The following is a 20,067-nucleotide window of genomic DNA, read 5'->3' on the forward strand; positions in this document are numbered from 1 at the left end:
AATTTGCTGCTACATGGAGGGATCTTGAGAGTAACGTGCTGAGTGAAGTTAGTCAGAGGGAGATAGATGGACATAAAATAATCTCTCTCATAAGCCAGACATAAAGAAACATAATGGTGGAATAATGAATACCCACAGGCAGCAAAACAAAAGAACATGAGAACTGATATTTAGTAGGAAACATGCCACTTGAAGGAGCCAGGGAAGGGGCATCGTTTCTGTTGGAAACCTTCAACTCAGAGGCAGAGGTGTTGAAAAGTGGCCAAGTATTAAGTATGAAACCTTATCAGAAATAATACTGCAAACCGAAGTGCAAAACACATATAAAACTAAAATCGCTGGTGTCAGAGCAATAGTACAGAGGGTAGGGCATTTTCCTTGCCTTTGGCCAACCTGGGCTTGATCCCCGGCACCCAGTATGGTCCCCTGAGCACCGCCAGGAGTAATTACTGAGTGCAGAGTCAGGAGTAACTCCTGAGCATCGTTGGGTGTGATCCAAAAGGTGAAAAAACCAAAAAAACAAAACAAAAAATACAAAACCAAAAAAAACTGCTTCTAGTAAAAACAGGTTGAGAAGCATATGGAGCAAGGTTGAGCACTGGTAGAGGGGGCGCAGATGGGGGGGGGGGATAGCCACTGTTGAAGGGATCAGTGCTGAAACCTTGTATGCCTTAAACCAAATCGTGGATAACTGTAATTTCACGGTGACTAACAAAATAAAACAATCTCTAGGGTTCTTTGCATATGAATGAGATTCTATATAAGGCATACATAGAATGGGCCTCAATCAGATTAAGGTCTTAAAAACTATGGGTGAAGACTGTACAGGTGTTAAGGTGTTTACCTTGCATGCAACCCGCCCGGGTTCAGATCTTCAGCACTACATATGATCCTCCAAGCACCACCAGGGGTCACTCTTCAACACAGCCAGAAATAGCTCCTGAACACTGGTCTGGCCCATCCCCCACCAGGGGCCCCCACTCCGAATTCTGATATTTGTTACTGCAGAAAAAATACATAATATCTAACAGGAGATATACAAAATAAGGAGGTTGTAAAGATGGTTAATTTTTTTTCTTTTGCTCTGTTTGTTATTACTTGCTTCTCTATTTGTCAAATGAGAAATTTGCTATTTGGTGTGAAATGAATTCAAGAACTTGAACTGTGTGTAATTCTGCACCACCACTCCCAAGTAAATTGCATAAACTTTTTTTTTGTTTGTGCTGTCCTGTCTTAAAACTTCTTCCTACATGTCAGTCTCTTAACCCTGACTCTCTTCACCCACCCACGGCCCTGCCCCCAATCACTCTGACTTCTGCTTTTATGCCATGGCTGCACTTCAGAGGCTCCATTCCCTGAAATCTTTTCCAGTTCCTAATGAAAGCCCTTGCTCATAATTCATGTTTTCTATGCTCTGTGTAAAGATCTCAGTGCCATAAGCTTAATTCTGTAATTGTCTCCTGCTCTTTATGGTTTACTGATCTGTCTTCAATTTTTTTCCCCTTTACTGGTGAAATCATCTGATAATTTTTGTGTTTTCCCTAATAAGAGTACAGGGATTCCCTAAACAATCCTTCCCTAGCCCACTGACACGCTTGATAGATGTTTGTTTTCAGACAGTTTTTCTATCTGAGATGGATGATTTATGTTCACTTGTCTTAAGAGAATTTAAGGTGGTCATAGTAGCATATTGTTTCGGATATACCCCAATAATTAATAATCCTTAGGTCACTGTCTTATATTACAACTGAAAAGGGTGCTTATTTGTATACAGAAATGCACCAAACACTCAGGGCTGCATTTTGATCAAGGAACCGAACATTTAAATGCACATCCCAGAAAATACAAATATTATCCTCTGTAATATATCATGCTATATTCCTTTTAGTAGTAGATCATAAAAATTTTTCTGTTAATTTGGTATAATTTTCTTCAACTTCCTGAAGTTCTAAATGAGTATAATAAAAGACTGCACTCTCTAAAAATGGTCTTTAATATCCCTTTTCCCCCACTGTGAGGAATATTTTTTAAAAATTAATACCTTCCAATTATTATACACTATCAAAAATAATTTCACAGGACACAATGCCAATTTCCTTCTTAGGGTTTCTCAATTTAAAAGTAACTTTAAAAACATACTTGAGAGTGTGGTAGATTTTAGTGGGTCAGCTAGCACACCAAAAAGTGTATTAAGGTGGACTGCAGTGTTTATTGATTTTTGTGAATCTGCTAAAGGCTGGAGGCAATTGTCTGCGGAAAGGGGCGGGAGGGCCATACATGATCGAGGTCATGCGCATCTAGCCAATTTGTAAGATGATCCCTGCTGCTCCAAGCCATCAGCAATCCTTAGCATAGGGGCACACTCATGCATTCCTGTCAAGTCATCTTGTGAAAGGCTGCCTGCTTCCAGCTTGGCTTGGATGTGCAACCTTAATAAAACTCACTGAGGTCCGGGAGAAAATAGCAGATCTGCAGCAGATAGGGTAGAGGAAAGGGTCTAGAATATGTACACGCAGCTGACTCGGGCAGGCTCCATGCTGAACGATTACACAGAGAGGAAACAATAAATCTCAGCTACTATGCAATAAATATCTCAAGTTTTAACTAAGGAAACTATCATCACAGTGAATTTTTTTTAATTACAACATTTTAGAACAAATCTAACAAATGGCTCGTTTTCAGTGACTCTTTTTCAAAGGCTTTCTTGGAAGGGGAAAAGTCAAGCAAACAAGCAGTTTTACCTGAAATAAAGAACTAGTTTAAAGGTCAGAAGAAAGGAGCAAGTTTCTCAAGAGGCACGAAAAGTGAGTGCTGGCCGTACAATGACAGTTTTCCTTTCCTTTGCTTTCCTCGCTGCCATTCTGACTCACATAGGGTGCAGCAACCAGCGCCGGAGTCCAGAAAACGGTGGGAGAAGATATAACCGGATTCAGCATGGGCAGTGTGCCTACACTTTCATTCTTCCAGAACACGACGGGAACTGTCGTGAGAGTACGACAGACCAGTACAACACGAATGCTCTGCAGAGAGATGCTCCACACGTGGAACCGGATTTCTCTTCCCAGAAGCTTCAACATCTGGAGCATGTGATGGAAAATTATACTCAGTGGCTGCAAAAAGTAAGTGATTGCTTTCAGTTTCTAATTGCACGGAACTTGGGAGTTTTTCCCCCTTACTTAGTCCGCAGCTAATTCTTGAGAGTTCCTTAAAAGAGCGTTTGTTTACCTTTTGATCCAGGGGGGCAGTGTTTGCAAATGCAGGGCAGCTCTCTGGTGAAACTTCAAGGCTGAGCCAAGGTTTTAGATTGGTGCAAGCCTTTGGCGGGATGGTGACACCCCGTTTGTGTGCCTAGCAGTGGCCCATTTTATTTATGACATTCCTGGTTTTCTCTTACTTAAAATGTAATTTGAATTTCTGTCAAAACCCAGCTTTGTAGAAGAAACTATTTAGATGTTGAGCAAGTTGGTGAAAAAAGAAAATAATGACAGTATTAATTTAGGATCAAATAGAGTTTTATGCCAGGAATTTTTTTGCAGCTGGAGAGAGAAATCATCATAAAATACTTAGCTTTTAACGTCTAGGAAAGTTCATAGGAAATGTTAGTAAACTATAACATGTATTTGATTGGATAAATTGTGTGTGTGTGTGTGTGTGTGTGTGTGTGTGTGCGCGCGCGCTCTTCTGTGTGTGTTTGAATGTATAAGGAAACAATTTCAGCAAGTTTTAGAATAGTAGAGGCTTGATTGCTGACATGTTGCTTTTGTCCTTGAGAAAAAAACGAAAAGCAACCAAGTAGGTATATTTTAGTGTAATACATCAGGAGGAGGCTCTTTGCCTGCTCTGAAAGGAGAAATAGAGCTGGTGGGGGCTGGTGCTAGAGCTGTGCACCTGCAGATTCCAACTGACACAGTATATAATCTCTGCTTGAAGTGCCTCTTCTCTCAGAAACTGTCCTTGCAGGTAATGCCATCTGGGACTTCATCCAAATGAGCGTCTCTGTGGATTCATTTCATCGTTTATAGAGATAAAATTGAGCAGTTTATTCAGTTAGGCATCTGTCATTTAAATATTCACTAATGATATGTCTGTTAAATATAAATGCATTTTCTATTTTTCGTTGTCTTTGCTCTCGGTTTAACTGTGAAACAGGTACCGTTTATGTATCAAACAACAAGTGTATTCAACTATGTGTCACTTACAAGAGTGGCAATGTCCTCATTTTTAAACATTCTCCCTCTGAGATGTTTGCTAAAATTGATTTGATATGTAGAGGGAGAAACGTATTCGATATTCTTTTATTTAGTATATTAGCAGAGAAACCCCTTAAAACAGATAAAAGCTAGAGGAACAGGCAAATGTTCAGTTTTGTTCATGTGTGGTCACTTCTCACTAGATCACTGCCTGTTGATTCATGCCAAATTAGAGTTATTCTGTTTTTGTCCACTAGGGACTGAACTAAGATCACTATTACTTCATTTGACAAGCTGACTAAAACCAGTTTTAGAATTTTCAAACCTGGCATTATAGGTAATTTTTCTGCAGTAGATCATAGGTGAAAAAAAATCTGTGTAATGGAAGAAAAATAAAAACTAAACTGAATCCTGCTCTCTTTTGATTATTGTAGTTTAAATTTCAGAGATTTGTCGTAGCAGCAGTTTATAATAGTCTATTTTTTTGGAGTGGGGCAGAGGGGGGCAACACTTATTTTTTAGCAGATGAACTTGGCTAAAGAGTTTATTATATTTTCAAAATATTATTTTTAATATTACCCTTCAACAGATTTTTTTATGTAAATCATTAATTCTTCTAAATTTTTTTGAGGGAGTTGGGAGGAAAATTAAGTCCAAAATTGTTTTCAATGTGCTGTTCCTATAAAAAAAGTAGTATTTTGTTTTCTTAAAACAACCAAAATGATTTGTACTATATGTATTTTTTGTTACTATGCAATTGTATAGTAGCAAGAGTAAATACAGGATTCTACAGGGGTTTAAATCGTTTACATGTTTTATATATTAATTTACTGTAAGAAAATAAGATTGGTTCTTATTTGCATTGTTCTTGGTCATTGATTATAGAAGAGTTTTCTGATTATAGCCAAGCATAGCTATAAAAATGTTCCTTGGTTTTATTGACCCTGGTTTGCAAGTGTGAACCAAGTTGAATATATTCTGAAAATGTCCCTGTTGGTGTGAGTCAGAGCAGTTTGGGTTGCCTATTGTCTGTTTACATTTGCATATCTTTTGTCATTGTTAATGAGATTGGTCTGAGAAATCAGGAAACCAAATAAATGCACTCAGCAAAGAACTTGCTACAGGCTCCCATAAATTTTCCTTAATTGGAGATTTTTTTCATTATATATTCTAAATATCATGTACTGTATTTTGATAATTCAAATGGAAACATTTTACTATAATTATTGATATACTTATTAATAAACTTCTATTTTGTCACAAAAACAATGTACTGTAGAAACTGGAGATAGTGAAAGTGTAATGAATTCATTTATTCAACAAAATAATTAATCAAAGCACAGTGATTATTATGCAGTTCATGGCATTACTATTAGGAAAGGTTTGATGAAGAATAAATGTGCTATAAATGTTAGCAGCAAGTAGATAATTATTTGCTAATCTATTACCTTTTTTTAAGTTTGGTTCACTGGATTTTTTAAAAATATCTTTCACAAGACTAAATCACTAAAATCACTAATGAGATTTACACGCTTGAGTTTTATTCCTCAACTGTTCTGATCTTCCAGCTGGCCCAAATAAGAAGAAAGTCATACAGTGGGGTACAGGATGTGTTGACTGCCATAACTAATAAAACTTTTAGAGTTGTGATTAAATCACAACCAGCTTTCTATGAAAATTGTTTTTGTTTTTCTTGCTTTGGTTTTTGGGCCACACCTGGTAGTGCTCAGGGCTTACTATTAGGCTCTGTACTCAGGAGAGCCATGTGGTATCAGGGATTGAATCATGGTCAGCTACAGGCAAAGCAAGCACCTTACATTTATATTATCTCTCTGGTTCTATGATGATTTGTTGATTAACATCAGTATAAAGTAGACTTATAACATGATCATCATTTGTCAGAATAGGAAAAGTCATTTAAGTAATATGATCCCAAATCAGAGTTTTATTTGGTTCTATGTCTACTTTTGAATTGATGCTATAACTTATTTCAGAGTTATTAGCAAACCATGAGCCCATGAGCCTTACCTGAGAGTGATCACATTTTTGGTATAGTAACAATAAGTACAAATGTCCTTTGTCTTTTGGCTGCTTTCTTTTGATTCCTTCCAAATTTTCTATGAGAGAAAAAATGTTTAGATAATTGTCTACTTCACACCATGTGCTCTGAATAATGCTCTTTTTGCCATATCCCCAATATTTACAAATATTTCTATTTAAAATACTCATATTTAAAAGATATAACATCATAGAATTTGAGGGAACCATTAGAAAGTCCTTTTTGCCATTGTTAAATGATGCATGTTTAATCTAAAATATCAATAACGTAAAAGGATCCTGTATAGAGGATAAGGGTCTGTTTATTATAAATACCTTATTCTAATTATAATTACATAAGTGTTTATTAGAGAATGTAGTAATAAGTTGTCTGCCATAATATTTTAATAGATGTAAAACTCCTACTAAAATGCTGGGCAACTTCTTCTATTAATAGCTTTTGTTTATTACTACCAGCCTCCATTTGTATATTAGACCCTTGACTTTCAAGAATTAGAATTTGACATGCTACTATCTGAAGCATATTTATGATGATGAAGTTTTCAAAACCATATATTACACATATTAACTTGTTTCATTTCCCAGCAGAATATGACTTTCCATGAGACCATTGCTGTGCATGTTTTCTATTGTAATATTCTCAAAGCATAGAGCAGAATATGATCCATAGTTAATATTTATTGAGTAAAAAAAGTGGGTACATTTGTTTAATATGTTGTAATTTGCTTTGTATCATGTACTACTAACAATTTGTTTTGGCAATATATTTTACTTTCCTAAGTAGATTAGAAGTTATCCCTTGCACTAGAACTTCATCCTACAATTATTTATTTTTATGCTAATGTTAATTGAAATGTTTAAGGGTGCAGCATAAGTGGTTTTAATTATTTAGTTTATATTGCTTCATCAACTAGGACCTCACAAACTTCTATAATAATCATTTTGTTCTTAGTGATCTTAAAGGATCAATTTTGTTGCCAGTTTCTCCAGAAACCTCTCCACACTCTACTTCTCTCAAACTGAGTTACCATAACATATTGCATTGTGTCCTATTAAAACTGATCCTCTACATTTTGTAATTGTACTTCTCATTATTTGTTTTGAAATCTCTCAACTTAGACTGTTAGTCCCTTGAGTGTAGTGGATGTCTCTCCATCTTTCTATTTCTAAAGATTCTAGATGTCTGAACAATGTCTTGTTATAGTATTAATATATATAACTTATTGTGGGCTGGACTGATAGCACAGTGGTAGGGCATTTGCCTTGCACGCAGCCAACATGGCCGACTCGAGTCCCCTCTTGGAGAGCCCGGCAAGTTACCGAGAGTATCTCGCCCGCACGGCAGAGCCTGGCAAGCTACCCGTGACATATTTGATATGCCAAACACAGTAACAACAAAGTCTCCAATGGAAACGTTACTGGGCCCGCTCGAGCAAATCGATGAACAATGGGAACAGAATTTTGTACCCTCAGATCTGTAGGAAATCAGTCAATCCACACAATAAATGGCATATATTTTTACATACCATGTATATCTGTAACTAGAATTTATCTGTCAATTTTGGTGGCTCATGACTGTGTAATACTAAGTTATAGAAGATACTCTTGTATTTGCACATGTGCTAGGGGTGGGGGTTTCTGCATATATGATATGAGCTAATGATAATTTTTTTTTAAGTTTTGTCACCAAAAGGATATATACATGTAGCACTGTAACACTGTCCTCCCGTTGCTCATCAACTTGCTCGAGCGGGCACCAGTGACGTATCCAGAGTGAGATTTCTTGTTACTATTTTTTGGCATATCAAATATGCCACAGGGAGCTTGCCATGCACTGCCATGCAGGCAGGATACTTTCGATAGCTTGCTGGACTCTCCTAGAGGGACAGAGGAATCGAACCTGGGTTGACCGCATGCAAGGCAAACACCCTACCCACTGTGCTATTGCTCCAGTGATATGTATAGGTTATACATGTATGATTTATGCATAAAAATGGTAATTGCCAGGAAAGGGCCACAGAAATACCTTTAAAATCCACTTGTAGAAATGTCCTCGCCAATTTTGGAGAATAACACTCAATCTAGCACCTAAGGGGGAGGTACTGCTCCTTTACTACTCCTTTTAATACTGTAGCACTGTAGCACTGTCCTTCCATTGTTCATCGATTTGCTCAAGCAGGCACCAGTAACATCTCCATTGTGAGACTTGTTACTGTTTTTGGCATATCGAATATGCCACAGGGAGCTTGCCAGGCTCTGCCATGCAGGTGGGATACTCTCGCTAGCTTGCTGGGCTTTTAGTACTAATGGATAATAATAATGGGTAATAGCCATAATACTAAGTGTTAAGTTGAGAGTATTTAGTAATGGATATGTTAATATTCCTGTATTAACTTTCCACTTTATGATATTTTTGATGATTTAGAATCATAACATCCAAGAAGGGCTATGACACTTCCCATGTCCCAGAAGTTAGAGTTGCATTTGGTATTCTAAGAATCTTTTGTATTTTTCTGTGGATAGGAACAAACTTCTGAAAATGTCTGCATTGATTTAGCTCAGGTTTAAAAACCTTATATTTATGACAAATAATAGCTTTTCCTGATGTAATAATTCATAGTGAGTTTCTTCTAAATAACTCACATCTCATATATAATTATTAGTTTAGTGTATTTTAAAATGAATAAGAATTTTCCATTCTTTTTCTTCAAATCCCCTATAGATTGTCATTACATACGAATAGAATATTCATTCCTTACATTGAAACCCTATTTGACCTGTTCTCTCCCACATGCATGCATGCCTCACGTTCAACATTTATCGCCTTACCTTGATTTCAGGCACTTACTCAGGTGACTTTTGCTTTATTTCTGAATAATTTGGAATACACACTGGCTTATGCTTAGCTCAAAACTTTAGAGTTCCATTTACCCAGCTTAGAAAGTTCTTCCCCAAGAACATAACATAGATGGCACCTTTCACGAGATGGCACCTTTCACGTAGGTCTTGGTTTAATAGTTCTCTCAGAAAGTCTTCTTGAGTCTTCTTTACCTACTAACTTCACCTACTCTGTTTAAAAGACTGGAATGATAGCACAGTGGTTAGGGAATTTGCCTTGCACAAGGCCGACCCGACTTTGATTCCTCCGCCCTTCTCAGAGAGCCTGGCAAGCTACCCAGAGTATCCAGCCGGCAGGGCAAAGCCTGGTAAGCTTCGCGTGACGTATTGGATATGCCAAACACAGTAACAACAAGTCTCACAATGGAGACGTTACTGGACCCACTGGAGCAAATCCATGAACAACCAGAGGACAGTGCTACGGTGCAACTCTGTTTAAATAAGTTTCTGTCATAATATACTGTATTATTTCTTCATGGCATTTACTACCTTGTTACATTGTATTATTTAGAGTTTTACACTTCATTTATTTTACCTTCCTCTATTAAGAATATAAGTTCCAAAGAGGTCCTTTTTATCTTTTCCCTTTAGTGTGCCTACCACTAATGGAGTGTCTGGCACACATTAGGACCTCAGTTAATATATGAAGAGTATATTATTCCAAATTCTGTGCTCTGTGAGGTAGAGACTATGCCTGTTTTGTTCATTTTAATGAAAATGATTTCACTTATCTCTGATAGATTAAATTTCTAGTTCAATGTCTGGAACGTAGTTGGCAAGAAATATTGTAATGAATAAAAATGAGTAAATTCCATTGGCAGATTCTGAATACAATTAAATGCATGTATGAAAATGAGAGTCAGAAAACTTCCATATGTTGTGTGGTTAATTATGTAATAAGATAATTTTCAAATTTCTGACTGTTTATCCTTTATATGAAGGCCGGCAAACTATAGCCCTTGGATTAAATCCTACAAGCTCCTTGTGTTGGTAAATCAAGTTTTATTGGCAAACAACCGTACTGATTCATTTATATGATAGGGATTCATTTGTAAATAAAGTTTTATAGGAACAGAGACACACTCATTTGCTTATGTATTGCATCTGGTTGCTTTTCTCTTACAATGTCCGAATTAAGAAGTTACAGCAGAGACCGAATGGCCCACATAGCTTACATTTTAATATCCAGGCTTTTATCCAAACTTCACAAAAGTTTACTGACCCCTGCTCTATGTCACACACAAAAATATATAGTATTTATATTGTGACCATTGAAAGGTAAATTGTGAAGTGGGTTGTGTGGGAAAAAATTTGCCCTCCAGGAGGCCAAGTAATCTTCAGGTCCATGCCAATTGGCAAAGAGCCTGACTAAGCCATTTTTTGGCTTGGTATTTGAACATGCTGTGAGGTGACATTTTAAAGAACTACAAGCAGAAAAGTTTTATATCTTGTCTTTTTCTGGTCCATCATCATGTGAACTGAGAACTGTATCAAAATCACCTACACGTTAAGGAAAAGGCACCTAGATGTAGTATATAGCATTTACAGTATATAAATGAGTAGAGCAAAACACATCAGTAGACTTTAGATAAATAAACCTGGATTCCAGTGTCTCTTGCTTTATATACCTGTTTCATCCTGTTGATTGTGGCATTAGCAAGAATGTTGGCAAAATATCAGAGGCATTTTATTTTCATAGTAGGGGACCTCAGCTCAGCCTCTCACATTCAGTCTTCAATATTTTAAAGCAACATTACACTGGCATCGATGCTGAGGAACAAGTGGGTTGCTCAGTTACAAAATACAGAACATCATTAGCCATCATTACTATAATTTTCTAATTGAAGAGCTTTCATGTTCATTTTGCAAATGTCTTGTCACTATATGGAAACATTAGCAGCTTTTTCCTGGCCTTGCCTTCTTTTTCTCCCCCTTCTTTAATACCACAAGCTATGCTGTGTCATTTGCTTAGATGCACAACACTAATTACATTCTGAGTCATCCTTGCCTTTTGTTCCAATACAAGATTATCGTTTTCTGTGAAGTTGGGAAGTTCCAAACCTCCTTTGCTTCTGTTCTTATGGTCTGGGGAGGGAGGGGGCTCTGAGTGTTTAAATCTCTTTACAAAGTGTACAAAAGAGGTGCCCCTCCCTTACTAAAAAATTTCTTTAGAATGAAGTACTCCATGGATTATCTTTTTTATATGCTTACTTCAAAGTTATGTTCCTGTGAACTCTTCTGCTCATTCTTATATAGAAATACAAAGGTGAAAGATTTTTAGGCTTCTTTGGTCTTAGTTGTCAAGATAATTTTATTCTTTCAAATCAATGAAAAGGTGCTATTTAACAAGGAGTATTATGAAAAGCTGATAAAAGTGGATACCTACTGGTAGCTAATAATTTTGCAAATGACATATTTAGGCATATGAAAATCTTTTTTTGGCAGTAAGTTTGGGAGGCTGTGCAATAAAGTACTGTTACTTGTGTATATTGTAATACATGATGTAATACATGATGTTCACTTAAGATGAAGCTACAGAAAAATGCATTTCTTAAAAAAATGCATTTCTTGTGTTCAGGTTGAACATACAGGTTAGCTTAAGTATCAAGTTCTACTAAGTAAATCAGTAGATTAAATCTGATAAAATTTTAATAAAATGTAAAGATCTAAATCATTAGTTAATAATGCATGCATGAAAGTCACCAGACTCACTGGTGTCAGATAGGCTAGCTCACAATAAATTTCTGCAGAACGACTGATGACAGTTTTGCAAGATGCTTTATTTTAAAGGTTAGTTACATGTTTAGCTTAACTTATTAGGAATGTGTGCACTTTGTAGGAGGTCTTTATTTTGTTTATTACCTCTGCATGATTTAAAATTCAGGACTGTAAAGATCATTGGAGGATTTCTATTCCCAGGAAACAATTTTAAAACCCCAAGTTACGTTTCATCTCTAAAACACTTTTTTTCTTGCTTGTTGTTTGTTTGGGGGTCACACCTGGCAATGCTCAGGGGTTACTCTTGGCTGTACATTCAGGAATTACCCCTGGGAGTGCTCAGTGGACCATATGGGATTCTGGGGATTGAACCTGGGTTGGCCACATGCAAGGTAAAGACCCTACATGTTGACTGCACTGTCTTACTCCAGCCCATCATCTCTAAACATTTAAATATAGTCCTGTATGTTTTTGCCTCCCAAATGGCCCCACCTGCAAGTCTCGGACAACTGGGGCCCTGATTTAGTTCAAGGGCATGAGAATGCACTGCTGCTTGGGCTCATGCCCGAGGAGGGGATACCTGGCCCACCATGGTGGTGTTGGGAGACTCCATTTGCTTCTTGAGGGCCACATGATGGTTCTGAACCCAGGTTGGGTGCTTAGCAAACATGTACCCTAAAAATCTAACTATCTTCTGGCCTCTTTGTAAAATGTTTTAACATGATTTTATTAGTAGTAATGAAATCAGCTGATAAAATTCAAATTAGTGGGTATTAATCATCTAAAGATTGTGAGTTTATTACATATAATGATTTGGTTTATTCAGGAACTGGAAAGATTTTTCAGCGGATAGGGCATGTACCTTGCAGGCATTCAACCGGGGTTCAATCCCCGGCACACGTATTATCCTGAAAGCACATCCAGGAGTGATCCATGAGGACAGCTTTTTCTGCCAAGAAGACCTTGTATCAGTTGTCCAGATATAAAGGATGATAATTGAATCCTTATTATTAGCAGATTTTTATTTACTTTCCAATTGCATTCAATTTGTAGTTAATGGCAACAGAGCAATGATAATCAGTGCTTTTATTATCTATGACTGGGGTTCTGGTAGATAGTACGACTCTCAAGATTCATGCATTGCATAAAACTGACCTGGTCTGAGCCTGAGTAATTCTCGACAATACAAAACCTAAGCAACTCCACGTCCTTGGACCCTTGCATTGGACTACTGGATAAGTTGGTCAAAAATCATCCAGTGGATGGTTGATTCTTGATCAGCCTTCTTGACCATCCCCAGACCATTCCATTTTTTAATTTATTTTTTTATTAGTGAAATACCATGAGGTACAGTTGTAGATTTACAACTTTTTGTGCTTGGGTTTCGATTATACAGTGATCAAGTACCCATCCCTCCACCAGTGCCTATTCTCCACCACCATGGATCCCAGTATCCCTCCCAACCCCATCCCTCCCATCCCACCCTGCCTCTGAGGCAGGGCGTTCCCTTTTGTTCTCTATCTCCTTTTGGGTGTTGTGGTCTGCAAGAGAGGCATTGAGTGGCAATCATGTTCAGTTCATAGTCTACTTTCAACATGCATCTTCCCTCCTGGGAGGATCCTCCAAACACCCTTTATTTGGTGCTCCCTTCTCTATCTGAGCTGCCCTTTCCCCTAGAATGGCCGGCTGGCCTCTAAGCCATGGAGTAATCCTCCTGGTACTGATCTCGGCTAATCTCCCCAGACCATTCTTGACAGTTCCAAGGCCTCCTAAGCACTGCTTTGGAGTACCCCAAAATTTATTGAATAAATCAATCATTTTAAGTCTTATAATGAAATGATATGCTAAATGTTTAATATTTTAAATAGGTGAATAAATGAATTTTAAATATTTCTCAGTAATGGAACCCTATTAGGCAGAAATTGAATCCAGGATTCAGAAGCAAATGGAGGAGCTGGAGGAGAACTAGAGTCGTGTCCTACTGTGTCATAGAGTATAAATAGTGAAAGTCACAGAAGAGTTAAAACAATTCTTGGATAATCAGTGGCAAAGTATATGACTTAGAAGTTTTCTAACTTATCCAATTATATGGAAGTTTGTATTTCCTAGCATCGATCACCTCATTGATTACCTAGTATCTCAAACTGTACTAGTCACTTTAAACAAGATTCATTGCTAAGGATGATAAAAGGAAGTCTGAATAATAAGTAGGTATTTTGTTAATTTCAATAATTTCTGGTTAGACCTAGGGAGCTACTTCTTGCTTTTACTCTTATTATTGACACCAGGGATCTCATGAATCTCAAAACTGTGATTTTCTTGTTCATATGTCATATTTTAGTATTTTTTTTAAAGAACTGCACTTTCCCAGACTGTGAAGTTTGAGTTAGTTAAATCTAGTGAAACCACTCCTGTATTCACTTTTTCCAACATACCCAATTATAACATTTCTAGATGAAAACAGCAGTGAAGAAACATCTTTCCTTCTCTTGGATTTGGCAACTCCTTTACATCCTCCCCATCCCCCTAGCAGGTGAACAATACACAGTAGTTAGATATACTGGTGAAATGAAGGCTCCAAAATTAGGATTTATATGTTTTTATTAAATTTCTTATGAATTTAGAAATAAATGGTCTCCCCACTCCCCTCTCATGCTTTCCCAATAGTCTGCTTTTGATCAAATGGTTTCCTCTTTCCTCTTCCTCTTCTCACACTCCTTCCGAGGCTCTCAAACCAGGAGAACAGAAGTGATAGCAGCAGCCTTTAGATCTGAAAAGACAAAGAACTCAAAGGACCTGTCTCTCCTTTCACTCCTCTTCTCTCGTCTTTTCTGTAAGGCCCTATGTGATCCTCCATAGACTGGCCAAAAAAGTGGGAGTTCTGGAAAGAGGGGAAAGAGGGAAATGAACAGGAAGACCACTGACTATCCCTTAACTTGTGGTGTGGGGACACAGTGAGAGGCCATGAAATAATAGCAGCGTAAGGAAGACTTCTATGAGAGATGTCAGTGAGTACTATCAAGTAATTTTAGAATTCCAGCATGGAATTAAATACCTCCCATTAGGAAATGGCAGGTGGCCAGTTAGCACTTACTCACTATACTTAAGGTGATCTTCTATGTACTGGGAGGTAGAAATGAACTGCTGTTGTTGGCATAGGCACAAAAAAGAGCTAATGTATTGCTGGTGGCCACTATTTCCTATGTCAGATCTGAAGTCATGAAGTATATTGTATTCGGAGCAAGACAGCCTAGATTTGCATTTTAACAGTACCACCTACTTCCTGTGTGATATTGGACAAGTTCTTTAAATTCTCAGTGACTCACCTTCTGGTAAAATTAATGTAATAATACTACTAATTAAGGTTTGTGAAGAGTAAGCACAATTCACACAAATTACTTAAAAAATCTATTATATGCTAAATGTTCTCTATAATTCTTCAGGGTAGTTCTGATTAACAATAATTATTAAATGTTGAATGCTTTAACTAGTAGGCCTTTGGAAGAATTTCGCACACAATAATTCACTGAATACTTTCAAAGTTCAAAGTAAGTAGTTGGTATACTATTCCACAGTATAATGACCTAATGGCAAATGAGGAAGCTGAAGCACAGAGAGAGGCAATAACTTGCACACAAAGGTTAGTGAGTTTCCGGGTAGGGCCAGCCCCCCTCACTCAGGGGGTCTCTTAACCAACTATGGGATTCACATTTGCTAGAGCAGATTTTACCATGACTCACTCTTCTTGTCAATCAATACTTAAGTCTATTAAAAAAACAACAGCTTTCTGTAGTAGTCTTTGCATTAGAACCCTTAATTCTTAATTCATTTCATACTATATGAGGTCCTCTTTTCTCAAGTTCTGCTGAAGACAGACATTTGTCTCTGTCCCAGCTCTAAAGCTCTGTGGTTAAATTGCCTGTGACACCTAGATTATAACTACTGATTGAAGTACAATAGCCCGATTCTCTCTGCCCTCTTCCAAGTCGGTTACAGACAGAGGAATAATCTGTAGTCCTTCCTGTCTATCTCTTTAGATGCACCATCTCTTAAAGTAACAGAGCTTAATCGAGTCTGACTATTTATCTAAAAACTTTGAAAGCACAAAGGAAGGCTTACAATTGCTTTACATGGGGTGAAGTGCCTTTTCTAAATATCTTCTATTCAATTAATGACCTCCCTCTTGGATTTTTCTGTAGGCAGTCCTGTTTGGAAAAGCAAAGGCACATCCTGAAACGTAAAATATTATTTGCATGCACTTTCTTTTGAGGGTCATTCAGAGAGCTGTAAAAATGAGAAGAAAAACCTTGTTTTCTCAGTCAATGACCTCTTATCTCACTTCCTATTTTATTTATCATTGTCCCTATTAATTAAAATATTTCTGGTATTTTGGTCCAAGGCCAAAACATTGCAGGCAATTGTGTTGGCTTTTTCTCTCTTTTCCTGATCTCAGAAGCCTCACCACTCATGCCTAAACTGTAATCGTTGCTGTCTTTACAGAGGGTATCAATGGCATGAGGTAGAAAGACTCCAAGTTACCCTAACTTCCTTCTTTCATTCTTCGTGGAATGATGAATAGAGATAGTTTGATAGGGTAGAAATAAAGTATAATGCTAGCATGCATTTGTTACACCTAATATGATTGGACAGATTAAAACACATTAAGGAAAAATTATTGACTGTCCACTTATTTGACTGAAATTTTGCATGTAATGTTAAGGATTAGCCGTGTGTGTCACAGATTCCCTAGATAATGATGTATGCTATGGTGTTCAAAGTATTTAGGGCAATTTATTGATAATTGAAGTAGACTGAATATTCTTGCCACTAATGCTGGATAACAAGTACCTTTCCCGAATTTGCAGAAAATCATTGTTAAGGAGTACAACTTTCTCAGTTTTAAGTGTTTCTTTCTTTTTTTTACTCAATAATTTATTTTATCTTTTATCCATCCTATTTACTGCTTTCACCTTCTTGCAAGAAAGGAAACTGACAAAATAGCAAAAACATATTATTAATATTATTAGCAAATGCTGATAAGTGACTCATACTCAACTATATAGTTTCAATTTTATATAGATACTTGTTTATGATGTAATTTATTTCATTCCTATAAATGATCACATTTCCTGTCAATGAAATGGCCATTTTATGTGGAATAAACCAATTTTTCTGTAAATAGAACAACAGGTGAAACAATGTTTTTAATTCTTGCTTTGTGATTCCAGAAGTAGAACTTTGTGCTTTGATATGCCTACGTTTCATCCTCCCACTGCCAGAGATGTAGAAGCAGACTCTATCATGCTCTCAGAATGATTCCCTGGGGCTGGAGTGATAGTACAGCGGGTAGGGCATTTGCCTTGCACATGGCTGACCAGAGTTCAATTCCCAGCATTCCATATGGTCCCCAGAGCACCGCCAGGAGTAATTTCTGAGTGCAATGCCAGGAGTGACCCCTGTGTATTGCCGGGTGTGACCCAAAAAGCCAAAAAAAAAAAAACAATGATTCCCTATTCTTCCTCCCATCTTCTGTTTTTACCTTCTGGTACACACCATATTTTTTTCTCAGAGACAACATGTTATTTTTGTTGTGTTTGATAATTTGTTTGCTTTGATTATTTATATCACACGTAGGAAGAAAACCACCCCGCCATCGTTTTTAGTGTTCTAATTTATTTCGCAGCATAATCACCTCTAGTTCTGCCTATCTTTTCAGTAGCTGAGTAATCTTCCATTAAGCAGATATCTCAAAACTTTCTCTGCTCATCAGCCAATTGGCATTTAGGTTGATTCTATGTTTTTGTCTAGCAAGACTAATGCAGCTGTGAACATTGGGGTATATATGCTTTTGGATTAGTCTTTTCAAATTCTTTGTCTAAGAACTCAGGAGTGGTATTGTTGGATCATATAGTATTTCAAGTTTTAGTGTTTGTTTCATGCCAGAAATCAAAACCAGGGCCTCACATGTGTAAGGCAAATATTGTACCTCAATGCTAAGTTGCCAGCCCCAACAGGGAGGTAGGTGCACAGATGATTGCTGTGATGTTGGAATTATGTGTGTGTGACACCTTTAGTAAGAGTATTGTAAACCATAGGATCTCAATATTTTTTTTAATTTAAAGAATGTCCAGCCTGTTGGCTGTTTATATTTATTCTATTTTGATTGTTTTAATCTTGTTTTTAAATTTTTGTTTGTTTGTTCTTTGGGCCATATCCGGCTCTATTCAGGACTTATTTCTGACTCTGCACTCAGCAATCGCTCCTGGTAAGGCTCGGGAACCTTATGGGATCTCACCTGGATCAGCCATGTGCAGAGCAAGAGTCCTACCCACTGTTGTATCACTCTGACCCCATTTCTTTTTGTAAAAAATTGTCCAAGAGAGGTTGGTGAGGAGGATGTTTGCCTTGCAAGAAATTGACCTGGGTTTGGTCCCTAGTACTCCATATGGTGCCCCAAACCCCTCATCAGGAGTGATCTTTGAGTGCAGAACCAGGAGTTAAATCCTGAGTACTGCTCTGTGTGGCCACCTAAAATTTGAAAACACACAAAACCAGAGCTTGTATGTTGTTTTCCAGAGATGCTAATACCTGTTTTCATTCTCACCAATAGTACACTCTTTTCCTCCACTCCCTTGCCAACACTTTTCAGTGTTGTTTTCACTTCAGAAATCTTTTTTGTTTCAAAAAGATTTTAGTCTTTTAATGTAGGCTGCTCCCACCTGTGTCACATTTCCCAATGATAATTTAATGTTCAGTGTTTTTCAACTGATATTTTCTTTGAAAAAGTGTCTTATTTGAATCTTCAGCTCATTTTTGGATATTACTCATTTTTCTATTACTGAATTGAATTATTTCTTCATTTAGTTTTTGTGTTTACCCTTTGCTAGACATAAAATCTCCCAATCCTAGGGAGAAGATCTTTTATTTATTTTGGGGGGGGAGTCACACTCAGAGATGCACAGGGGTTACTCCTGGATCACGCACTCAGGAATTACTCCTGGCGGTGCTCAAGGGACCATATGGGATGCTGTGAATCAAACCCGGGCCGGCCACGTGCAAGACAAAGGCCCTACCTGCTATGCTATCTCTCCAGACCCGGGAGAAGATCTTTTAATTTTGTCTTTTAATCATGTCTTTTAATTTTGTAGTAATGCCTTACCTATACAAACATTTAGAAATTTGGGATTGTCTCATTTTCTCATGGTGCTTTTGATATCTTTACTATTGGATTTGAATTTTCACAGACATCTCTGTGACTGATTATTCAGAAATGTATCACCTGTCTTATTCTCTGTATCTTATGATTTGATATCTTCCATTCAATTCTTTTTCTCTAGGGCCAGAGAGACAGTATAGGGGTTAAGGCACTCACCCTGCAAGCGGCTGACTCCATTTGACTCCTAGGACCACATGTAGCCCGTGGTCTCCCAAGCACTGCCATGTGTGACACTTAGCACAGTGCTAGGAATAAGCCCTGAGCACTACCAAGACAAAAATTAAAATATTCACTCCGTTTTGGGTTAATTTTTATGTGTAGTTAAATAGTAATCAGATCAGATTCAAATTTTTACATTTGCTGCCCAGGTTTTCCAGCACTATTTCCTTTTTTATTATGTTTTTGTCCTTTGTTGTAAATTAACTGACCATACTTGTTTAGATTGTTTTTTCTGGGCTCTTAATTTTTTTTATTGACATGTCACTTTTCATTTCATCTAAATAATATTTGGTTAGCTATCACTTTGAACTGTAGTATGAAGTTCAGAACCCTATCTCCATTTTAATTTTTCTATATTCTTAGAATTGTAATTCATTGTTTCTAGTGGTTCCATAAAAGTTTTGGAATTGCTTGCTCTGTGTTTTTTTTTAAAAAAATGCCATTAACCATAATACCCAAAAGGACAGAGAGAAAAAGAGGGAATGTGCCTGCCAAGAGGCAGGGGTGGGTAAGGGTGGAGGTAGGCGGAGGGATACTGAAAACATTGGTGGTGCAAAATGGGCACTGGGGGAGGGATGGGTACTAGAACATCGTTTGATTGAAATGCAATCATGAAAGTTTGTATGTCTGCAACTGTATCTCATGGTGATTGATTAAATTAAAAAGTAAATAAATAAAAAATACCATTGTGGAGTAAAGGAAGAATAGTATAGCAGGTAAAGCATTTGTTTTACATGTAACCGGCCAGGTACCCCACAAAAAGCCCCA

The 20,067-nt window shown here is 37.3% G+C and overlaps 1 protein-coding gene across 2 annotated transcripts in view; it reads left to right on the forward strand.

Annotated features, from left to right (window-relative positions):
• Window positions 1-2,401: 2,401 nt before the first annotated feature.
• ANGPT1 (angiopoietin 1) overlaps window positions 2,402-20,067 on the forward strand; it is a 274,095-nt gene continuing 256,429 nt past the window's right edge. The window contains exon 1 of one of the 2 annotated variants that reach the window (XM_056109883.1): window positions 2,402-3,119. In XM_056109883.1, coding sequence (XP_055965858.1) covers window positions 2,823-3,119 — 297 coding nt within the window. In that variant the 5' untranslated portion in view covers window positions 2,402-2,822. The remainder of the gene's footprint in view (window positions 3,120-20,067) is intronic. The other variant, XM_056109891.1, reaches the window with a different exon arrangement.

This window comes from Sorex fumeus, unplaced genomic scaffold (genome assembly GCF_029834395.1).
Source record: "Sorex fumeus unplaced genomic scaffold, SorFum_2.1 ptg000002l, whole genome shotgun sequence".
In the NCBI taxonomy this organism is placed as follows: Eukaryota; Metazoa; Chordata; class Mammalia; order Eulipotyphla; family Soricidae; genus Sorex; species Sorex fumeus.